General features: G+C 50.6%; 1 protein-coding gene across 1 annotated transcript in view; it reads left to right on the top strand.

The window, feature by feature from the left end:
* The first annotated feature begins 1,125 nt into the window (after positions 1-1,125).
* Positions 1,126-11,239, top strand: part of CEP164 (centrosomal protein 164kDa) — a 113,883-nt gene continuing 103,769 nt past the window's right edge. The window contains 1 exon segment of the mRNA XM_015418777.1: positions 1,126-1,777. Within this exon segment, the coding sequence (XP_015274263.1) occupies positions 1,126-1,777 (652 nt within the window).

Here is an 11,239-nt window from a genome sequence, read left to right as displayed (position 1 = left end):
GATCGCGCCGGGGAGAAAAGGCGGCTCGGCCGGGGATCCGTGGGATCCCACCGAGCCGTGTCAACGTTGGCGCGGCTTTTAAAAGCCGCGCCTCAAGAGGCTTTTCCCCTGCCGTGTGGCAGGGGCCAAGGACTAGCTATTGTCGCGGGGGTCAAGAAGTTCCACGACTTCGTTTACGGCCAGCCTTTCACCATTGCCACGGACCACAAACCACTGCTTGGACTTTTCGCACCAGATCGTCGTACGCCCCAGATCATATCTCCCCGGGTCTTGCGATGGTCCATATTCCTGGCGGCCTACGAGTACAAGCTAGAGCACCGCCCCGGGAAAGCAATGGACCACGCAGATGCGCTGAGCCATCTGCCCCTTCCGGAGGGCTTGGAGGATCCAGCCCCTGCACACCTCGTCCTTCAGTTGGAGGGACTACCAGAGGCACCGCTCCAGGCTGCGGACATTGCTTGCCGCTTGGCCCAGGACCCCATCATATCCTGGGTGCTGGGCTGGGTGGTGAGGGGGTGGCAGGGGAAGCCTGAGGGCCCCGAGTTCACGGCATTCACGGCCGGCCTAGAGGAGTTATCGGCACACAAAGGCTGCCTGCTGTGGGGCAACAGGGTCATGGTCCCCGGCACCCTCCGGTTAAAGGTTCTCAAGGCCCTGCATTAAGTGCATCCGGGCATCGTCAGGATGAAAGCCCTCGCAAGGAGCTATGTGTGGTGGCCAGGCATCGACGGAGAAGTCGAGGCTTGGGTGAAACGCTGCCAGACTTGTCAGGCTGTCCGACCCAGCCCACCGGGGGCGCCAGCCCAGTCGTGAGAGTCCACACGAGCCCCTTGGTCCCGGCTACACATAGACTTCGCCGGACCATTCCAAGGACTGTTGTTCCTGGTGACTGTGGATTCCTACTCAAAGTGGCTGGAGATAAGCCCCGTCTTGACTACATCCACGAAAGCGACCATAAGGGCCCTCCGGAAGATCTTCGCCACCCACGGACTCCCTGACACCATCGTCTCGGACAACGGGACAGCGTTCACGTCGGAGGAATTCCAGCAGTTCCTGAGCAGCAACCTGATCAAACACATCAGGTCAGCACCCTTCCACCCCACAACGAACGGTCAGGCGGAAAGGATGGTCCAGACAGCTAAGGAAGCATTGAGCCACCTGACGGAGGGGGACTGGGAACGCCGCATCGCCTGTTTCCTCCTGGCACAAAGGACAATGCCCAACCCAGTAAGTGAACGCTGCCCAGTCGAACTCCTCATGGGCCGGAGGCCCACCACCCTGCTGGACCGGCTGCACCCCGACAGGGCTCCGGAGACATGGAACGACCCAGAACAGAGAAAAGCACCCCGTGGCTTCTTCCCAGAGGACCCTGTCTTTGCAAGGAACTTCAGAAGAGGGCCGGAATGGGTTGCGGGCCGCATCATCCGCCCCACAGGCACCATGATGTACGAGGTGTCAACAGAAGACGGGCAAGTACTGCGGCGGCACATCGACCAGCTTCGTCGGCGCCTGCTTCCGGATCATACGGACGTAGAGGAGAGGGAACACGGAATCGGCCCAGAGTGGGGCTCCCCAGTCGCACCGGCGCAGGATCCGCCCATGGAAGAGCATCCCGACAGGGCCCATAACTCCCCGGAGGCCATTGAGGAGGCCTCAACAGCCGGCACTCCAGAACCTGAGGGGTCGGCACCACAGGCGCTCCCCGGCATGGGGAACGGGCCCCCGAGGTCCCTATTCCGAGCCCCAGACGATCCACCAGAGAGCGGCAGCCCCCGGCGTACCTAAAGGACTATGTGACATAGGGGGGGCGAACCATGGGGGGAGGGATGTTGTGTCCGCTGGCCGCCACCAGGGGCCAGCGACTACCCAAAGCTTGACCCTGGGTGAACAATGGGAACTGGGCTCCTGGTCTCTCCAACAGGGAGCCAATAGAAACATGGGAGGGAGATTCGAACCCCCCAATGGGATCCAGGGGGTGTCCCCTGGATATGTAGATAGTTGGCCTCCTGGCCATTTGTCTTTGTCTGAGTTGTGTAAGAGTCAAGCGTGCAGCATGTTATGGGAGCTGAGTGGGCCTAGCCATGCGGTCAACCCACTACACAATAACAACCCTGATGCTGGGAAAGATTGAAGGTCAAAGAAGTAGAGGTGTGAGGGCCCAGAAAAGAAAATAAATTTTTGTCCCCGGTTGTTCCCCACCCCACGCTCTTTTTCATATTTCCCTCATGGCAAAATCTGGGGTACCACTGAAAAAAACTTCTATTTGTGTGTGTGGGGGGGGAAATTGCCTTACAAAGCCAAATGTACGGTATGCTGTCATCTGTCTACTGACCACCGACAACTGGCCTTTAAGCCATCGTACCATCAGGCCAGAATTTTATAGCCAACTCATGCTCCTCCAAGCTGTACCCATTGTTGTAATTGTTGTAATATTTTATTGTGTTTTAATCTTTAATATTTTAAACTGAAATTGTATTTATTTCAGTGATGTTACCCGCCCTGAGCCCACCTGCGGGATGGGCAGGATATAAATACAAATAATAAATAAATTTTAAAAGTATGAGGAAAAATGGGGAAATTTAGGGGAGCACTGAAACAAAAGCTCTTACACTGTAGACATATACAATCTTTTAAATGTAAACAATGTAAATGAAAATAATGTATATAATTTTTGCTACAATGAATAGGCTACAATGTGTTTAACGGTGATACATCATTATGACACATTATTAAAAAGTTCAGTGTCACCACCAACCATGTAACATTTAGCTTAAAGTCCAGACATGCTGACAGCCCTTCCGACTGTAACTGGATGAGAGCTTCTGGCCAAATAGTACACTATCTTTCTTTCCCATCTTTTTTGGTACAGAATATGTTTCCTTCAACTTTTATTTTTTCCTACCCCTCAGATGGTAACAATTATAGACACGTGTACTGTGGTAGCAGGGTGAACCACCCGGCAACTTTTTCTGAAATACTGGGTATACTTGCAATTTTCCTTATAGACAATGAAGATATTTATACTTACTTACCATACAATACAATTTCATATGCTTCTAAGTCAGGGGTGTCAAACATGCGGCCCAGGGGCCGGATCAGGCCCCCAGAGGGCTTCTATCAGGCTCGCAGTGCAACTGGCTGTCTTCTGCTTCTTCTTCCAGTTCTGCTGCTGCTGCTGTATCACTGTAGGTTTGCAGCTTACAGATACACACCTGAACAGCATACTCAAGATTGCAACAGCACAGACATTTTGATGCAATAATTCAGAGCAAGAGGTGTCTCCAGAAACTGATACACAAATCTATGCCCCGTGTGCTCAAGGGCCAAATAAGGAACGCACGGTTGGAGTCCAGGGAGAGGATAAATATTTATTGTAATAATCAGGAAAATACAGGACTGGACACCTTGGCACCCAGTAACACCAAGCTGTATTCTGCCCCAACCAGGAAGGGCCATAGGTCTTATGCCCCAAATGACATCAGGACAATTTACACAGAAAGAAATCCATAATTGGTGTTCAACAGGTATCATCATCAGAGCATCATTTGAGCTGGCACCTCTCTATTGTATCTTAAGTGTCAGTAATTGTGTCTGCTTATCTGGTCCCGGAACAGTGGAAAACATCAATGAACAGAGGGGCCGTCTTTTGGCATCACCCCTGGCTTATTTGCTTCAGCCTGAAACTAGGGAGTTTCCTGATAAGATGCACAAAACGTAGCTCTTGGCAGACCTTCTGGGGCCAGATGCTCTGCTCTACACAGAAAAATATTTGCTTTGGGAACACTCAGAGTCTTTCCACTCCTGCTACACCCTGGGGCTGTCATTCCACTCCATAGTCTCTCATTCCAACCCCTGAACAGTCCTGCTGCACCCTGGGGCTGTCATTCCATGCTGGAGCCTGTCATTCCAGTTCCTGAACACTCCTGCTGCACCCTGGGGCTGTCATTCCACTCTGTGGTCTCTCATTCCAGCCCCTGAACATGTCTGTTACACCAAGGGGCTGTCATTCCACTCTGGAGCCTGTCATTCCAGTTGAAGAACACTCCTGCTACCCCCAGGGGCTGTCATTCCACTCTGGGGCCTCTCACCCCAGTCCCAGAACACTTCTGTTACTCCTAGGGGCTGTCATTAGGGTTGCCAGCCTCCAGGTGGGGCCTGGGGATCTCCCGCTTTTACAGCTGACGGCAATCAGCTCCCCTGGAGAAAATGGCTGCTTTGAAGGGTGGCCTTTATGGTATTGTACCATGCTGAGGCCCCTCCCCTCCCCAAACCCCGCCCTTTCCTAGATCCACTCCCAAAGTCTCCAGGTATTTTCCAACTCAGACCTGGCAACCCTAGCTGTCATTCCACTCCGTGGTCTCTCATTCCAGTTCCTGGGGCTGTCATTCCACTCCGTGGTATCTCAATCCCAGTCCTAGGGGCTGTCATTCAACTCTGTGGTTTCTCATTCCATTCCCAGAGTAGTCTATTTGGGCCCAGAGACCCTAATGGAAAATTCATTCCGCATTTTTATTGCAACTCTAGTAAAGGTAAAGGTTCCCTTGCTCGAAAGCCAGTCGAATCCGACTCTAGGGTTGCAGTGCTCATCTCCGTTTCAAAGCCGAAGTGCCAGCGCTGCCCGAAGACATTTCCGTGGTCATGTGGCTGGCATGCGCACGGAACGCTGTTACTGTACTTGTACTGTAATGTATTTCAGTGGAGCCCATGCAAGTCAATTGGTATTTCTGGCTCCCATTATTTCCAATGGGCCTTCAAGTGTTTCCCATTGTTTCCAATGCGCAATCCTGTCCTTCCTTTTAGTACATCCCCACAAGGGTTAGCCTTGGAACCAGCACCTAAATCCTACATATTTTGAAAGGAAAGCCCCTGAGCTTCTGCAGAATTTGCCCCAAAGCAAAGCTGTTTTTAAGATCATCACAGGGGAAATAAGAGTCTGAGGGATTTTAAAGCACATCAACCCTTTAAACCTATGAAGTCTCTATCCTGCCTGCAGAAATCCTGAATGGCTTTTTGCATCTCTCAGAGCTTCTGCAATGCTCAGAATACATTCCTGGGAGCAACCCCAGTAGGAATCTGAATGCAAGAAATTTGCTAGATGCTGAATGCAAGAAGCACGTCTCCTCTGATCCCTACTCTGGTCTCCTTAGTGTGGCTGACTTCCAGACTCAAGTGCCAGCTGCATCTGTGACATTTAGAAATGCCCGTATTCCTTCTGCCATCCATTTAGTCTGAACACCAGGCTAGAGTCTAAACAACTTCAGCAAAATAGACCTGTCAAATATCACGGTCATAACCACAGAAGCTACTTTGCACATACACACACACACTTTCTGCCAGAGGAAAGGCCCGGCGCTGTGCAATGTTAACTTCCTTTTGATTTTACCTGTCCCTCTCCCCCCTCCCCCAAGTCCTCAGCTCTCTGACAGGAGAAACCTACAGGTAGTATTGTTCTTAATACTAAGCAAAGGTAGGTCCGTTTTACACACGCAAGGTAAAGATGTGGGAATGAGGGAGAAGAATGGACCACACCACGTCAGACTGCAGGTAGATCATTCGATTTCTGGAACATCCTAAAACAACTCCCTGCAAATGGAGCATCAGCTCAGTAAGTGGAGGGGCGACCACACAAAACCCTCTCTTACAATGGTGCAGGCCATCCAACGCTCCTTGGATGTATAAACTAGATCTTAATCTGGGCTTCCAAACTTCTGATCAGCAAGTGTTAAGGTACCCACATTACAGACTTGACATTTTTAACATATTCAGAACACTTATCAAAATACACTATATAGTTCTGCCATTATCATATCACCACTGAGGGCTCTTTTGTGCTTTCTTGCACCAGCAAAAAGTTTTGTAATACAGGCTCTAGGGTCCTCACACAGAGAGCAAAACACCAAAAAAACTGGTGGGAAAGCCAAATACTACATAAGACCATAAGAGACGCCAATGTTGGATCAGGCCAAAGGCCCATCCAGTCCAACACTCTGTGTCACACAGTGGCCAGAAATACCAGTGCCATCAGGAGGTCTACCAGTGGGGCCAGGACATTAGAAGCCCTCCCACTGTTGTCTCTACCTGCTCTTTCCCATGCATAATCTTATAAACCTCGATCATGTCACCCCTCAGTCGTCTTTTCTCCAAGCTAAAGAGCCCTAAGCGCTTTAACCTTTCCTCATAGGGAAAGTGTTCCAACCCTTTTATCATTCGAGTTGCCCTTTTCTGCACTTTTTCCAAAGCTATAATATCCTTTTTAAGGTGTGGTGCCCAGAACTGCACACAGTATTCCAAATGAGGTCTCACCATTGATTTATATAGGGGCATTATTATATTGGCTGATCTGTTTTCAATACCCTTCCTAATAATCCCCAGCATAGCATTGGCCTTCTTTATTGCAGTCACACACTGTCTCGACATTTTCAGTGAGTTATCTACTACAACTCCAAGATCTCTCTCTTGATCAGTCTCTGCCAGTTCAGACCCCATCAATGTGTATTTATATTTAGGATTTTTGGCTCCAATGTGCATCACCTTGCACTTGGCCACATTGAACCCCATTTGCCATGTTGACGCCCACTCGCCCATCCTTGACAGATCCCTTTGGAGTGCCTCACAATCCTCACTGGTTTTCACCACCCTGAACAACTTCGTATCATCCGCAAATTTAGCCACTTCACTGCTTACTCCCAACTCCAAATCATTAATGAACAAGTTAAAAAGCAGTGGACCAAGTACTGATCCCTGTGGTACCCCACTGCTTACCCCCCTCCACTGGGAGAACTGCCCATTTATACTCACTCTCTGTTTTCTATTAATTAGCCAGTTTTTGATCCATAAAAGGACTTGTCCTTTTATCCCATGATTTTTGAGCTTACTTAGGAGCCTTTGATGAGGAACTTTATCAAAAGCTTTCTGGAAGTCAAGGTAAACAATATCTATTGGGTCCCCCTTGTCCACATGTTTGTTCACACTCTCAAAGAACATTAACAGGTTAGTGAGACAAGATCTTCCCTTTCAGAACCCATGCTGAGTCTGCCTCAATAGGTTTTGTTCATCTATGTGCTTACTAATTCTTTCCTTAATAATGGTTTCCACCAATTTACCCGGTATCGACGTCAGACTGACTGGCCTGTAATTTCTCGGATCTCCTCTGAAACCCTTTTTAAAGATAGGAGATCTACAAGTTCACAATTGAGTTCTTTCAGAACTCTCGGATGTATGCCATCTGGGCCTGGTGATTTATCAGTTTTTAAGTTGTCTATCAGTTTTAGGACCTCCTCTCTTGTCACCTCAATCTGACTCAGGTCTTTCAACACCCCTCCCGAAATCAGTGGTTCTGGAGTGGGCAAGCACCTCTCATCTTCCACAGTGAAGACAGGGGCAAAAAATGCATTTAGCTTCTCAGCCATTTCCCTATCATCCTTAAGTACTCCTTTTACCCCTTAGTCATCCAAGGGCCCCACTGCCTCCCTGGCTGGTTTCCTGCTCCTAATGTATTTGAAGAACGTTTTATTGTTGGTTTTTACGTTTTTTGCTATACCCCTCCCATTACAACCAGATTGCAGTCTTGCACATAACTCTCAGAAAGACAACCAGATGGGGCCCAAGGAGACTTACCCCCGAGTAAATGTGCTCAAAATTCTCAGCAATGCACTCTTGACTGGGTTTGTAATAAGCCCCACTGAGCTCCCCCTCCCATTACAACCAGATTGCAGTCTTGCACATAACTCTCAGAAAGACAACCAGATGGGGCCCAAGGAGACTTACCCCCGAGTAAATGTGCTCAAAATTCTCAGCAATGCACTCTTGACTGGGTTTGTAATAAGCCCCACTGAGCTCAATACAACGACCTCGCTAGACTGGTTGGGACGGCAGCCTTCCTTGGAAAGAACGCCCATGAATGTCGGTCGGACTCCACTCCAGATGACCTTCATCGGGCATTGCAGGCCGTGGCTGGTTGGCTCAGACTGACTCGGCTGAAATTAAACCCGGCAAAGACGGAGGTCCTGGGTCTGAGTCGGATCGGTCCGGGGTTGGGGCTCCCTCTCCCGACCTTCGACGGGGCGCCATTGGTGCCGCAAGTTTGGAAGCTGCAACTAGTGCAGAATGCTGCAGCCAGGCTATTGATGGGTCTTCCTAGACGAGATCACATCCAGCCTGTGCTGAAAGCGCTGCACTGGTTGCCAATAGTGTTCCGGATTCGCTTCAAAGTGCTGGTTCTTACCTTTAAAGCCCTATATGGCCAGGGACCAGCCTACCTAAGGGACAGCCTTTCCCCACATGTTCGCTGGAGCGTTCTACACAAGAGCAGGAGGTCGGCGCTGGCGGGAAAGAAAAGGAACCTCCGCTTTGAGCAGCTTGAATGACAACTAGCTGCGTCTGCGCATGGCGAGGGGGGGCGAAATTAATCTTGCAAACTATGGTGAGGCTGCGCCACCACTTGAAGCCAACAGAAGAGAGCACTTGTGCAGTAGAGGAACCACTTCAAAGCCCCAGGAAAAGGATTGGGACAGCACTTCAGTTTACAAGCTCAGCCAATGGGTGAGCTGGGGCATTTTCTCTCTCTCTCAGCCGAACTCGTCTCGCAGGGTGGTTGTGAGCTGGAGAGCTGATGAGGCGCAAGGACTCAAGGGCTGGAGCAGTTATGCATCGCCACGTCTGGGAGCCTTCCTCGGCTCATTGTCTCCAGCCGGATCCTTTTGGTCTCCTTTATTCCGGTTGCCATTTTGGCTGCTGGGAGCAGGGGGCAGGGCTTGCTGCATGTGCCCGCCCCCTGGCATCCTTACTGCAGGAGCATCGCTCCTGCAGGAAATGAGGCCTAGGATAAACATTGTTTATCATTTGAAACCATGTATTCTAACAGAGAATACCAGAACACTAAAAATCGGTGTCTGTGTTTATTATTATCAGTCTGTATGTTATTATAAGCTATCTTTTCCATAACATAAAATTACCAGATCTTATCATACTATAAGGTGTGGACCCAGCCGAATTGGCCAACTATTGGCCGGTGTCCAATTTGCCCTTTTTGGGCAAACTTATTGAGAGGGTGGTGGCGATACAGCTGCAGGGCTTTCTGGGTGACGCTTCCGTCCTAGACCCCTTCCAGTCTGGCTTCCGCCCGGGACATGGGACGGAGACTGTATCGGTCGCCCTTACTGACGACCTCCGATGGCATCTGGATCGAGGCGGTGTGGCGGCGCTGTTGTTGTTAGATCTGTCGGCCGCATTCGATATGGTTGACCATGAGCTGCTGACCCACCGTCTCGCCGACGTGGGGATTCAGGGGCTCGCCCTTCAATGGCTTACCTCTTTTCTCCGTGGTCGGGGACAAAGGGTGGTGATAGGGGAGCAGCAGTCCCGGAGACACCCTCTTGTATGTGGGGTGCCTCAGGGGGCTGTTCTCTCCCCGTTATTATTTAACATCTATATGCACCCCCTTGCCCAGATTGCCCAGAGGTATGGGCTTGGGTGTCATCAATATGCGGATGACACCCAGCTCTATCTGATGTTGGGCGGCCGGTCGAGCTCTGTCCCTGAAGATCTACACCGGGCATTGCAGGCCGTGGCTGGTTGGCTCTGACTGAGCAGGCTGAAGTTAAACCCGGCGAAGACGGAGGTCCTTCGCCTGAGTCGCGGTGGTTTGGGGTTAGGGCTCCCTCTCCCGACCTTCGATGGGGTGCCTTTGGTGCCAGCGCCGGAGGTTAGGAGTTTGGGAGTGCTCCTGGACTCCTCGTTATCTATGGAGGCCCAGGTGGCAGCCACTGCCAAGTCAGCCTTCTACCATCTGCGGCTGGTGCGGCAGTTGGTCCCCTTCCTCGACCGCAGTGACTTGGCCACAGTGATCCATGCGACGGTCACCTCGAGGCTAGACTACTGTAACGCTCTCTACATGGGGCTGCCTTTGTCGCAAATCCGGAAGCTGCAGCTAGTGCAGAATGCTGCGGCCAGGCTGTTGATGGGTCTTCCTAGAAGGGACCACATCCAGCCTGTGCTGAAAGCGCTGCACTGGCTGCCAATAGCGTACCGGATTCGTTTCAAAGTGCTGGTTCTTACCTTTAAAGCCCTACATGGTCTGGGTCCAGCTTACCTAAGGGACCGCCTTTCCTCATATGTTCCCCCGCGAGCACTTCGGTCCGGGACCCAACATCTCCTGGTCATCCCAGGCCCCAAAGAGGCCCGGCTGGCTGCTACCAGGGCCAGGGCTTTCTCGGTGGCGGCTCCTACCTGGTGGAACGAGCTCCTGGAGGAGATCCGGGCCCTGCGGGACCTTGTGCAGTTCCGCAGGGCCTGTAAGACGGAGCTCTTCCACCAGGCGTATGAGTAGGATCCGCCACTACCAACACCATCACTCCATCTTTACCTGGCCCTGGAGGAGGGAACACTAGTGTTCCCTGGAGGAGGCAGATGATGCTGAATAGTTGAAACACGCCATCTTTGAAATACCATGTTGAACACCTAGAGCACTTTAGTCTACAATTTGTCAAAAATGTTTTTGTATATTTGTGATTTTAAATGGTTTTATATATGTTTTGTATTGGCGTTTGCCTCCATGTAAGCCGCCCTGAGCCCGCATTGCAGGGAGGGCGGGGTATAAATTGAATAAAATAAATAAATACATACATACATTGAAGGGGGTAGATCAGGGGTGTCGAACTCATTTGTTATGAGAGCTGGATCTGACATAAATGAAACCTTGTTGGGCCGGCCCAAGTACGTCATAAAACGTAATGCCAGGTAGCGGAGGTATAAACTTTATAAAGGACACAAACACAAAGGTTTTTTTTAACCTAAAATAAAAACATGCTTAAAACATTAGCACTCTTGCCATATTTTGTTTATTTACTGTGGCTTATGATTGACTCCTCTTGCTCTGAATTACTGCATCAAAATGCCTGTGCTGTTGCAATCTTGACTATGCTGTTCAGGTGTGAATCTGTAAGCTGCAAGGGGGCAGAAGTCAGCCAATTCCACTGGGGGGCGGGGCGCACCCGGCCCCCGGGCCGCATGTTTGACACCCCGGGGGTAGATTGTGTTCCCATCCACCGGCCCCTTGTCCCACAGTTACCAGACCCTGTTAAATAAACAAAATATTAAAGGAGCGCCAATGTCTCCGGCATGTTTTTATTTTAAGAAAAAACCGTTTCCTGTCTGTGTCCTTTATGAAGTTTCTATCTCCCCGACCGGGCACGACCTTTTACGACGCCCGCGCGCGCCCGCGCACCCGGCACCCCCCCCG

The sequence above is a fragment of the Gekko japonicus genome, unplaced genomic scaffold, assembly GCF_001447785.1.
Source record: "Gekko japonicus isolate JY-2015 unplaced genomic scaffold, Gekko_japonicus_V1.1 scaffold1138, whole genome shotgun sequence".
NCBI lineage: Eukaryota > Metazoa > Chordata > Lepidosauria > Squamata > Gekkonidae > Gekko > Gekko japonicus.
Note: the sequence above shows the minus strand (reverse complement) of the source record. Positions and strands in the feature narration are given on the sequence as shown.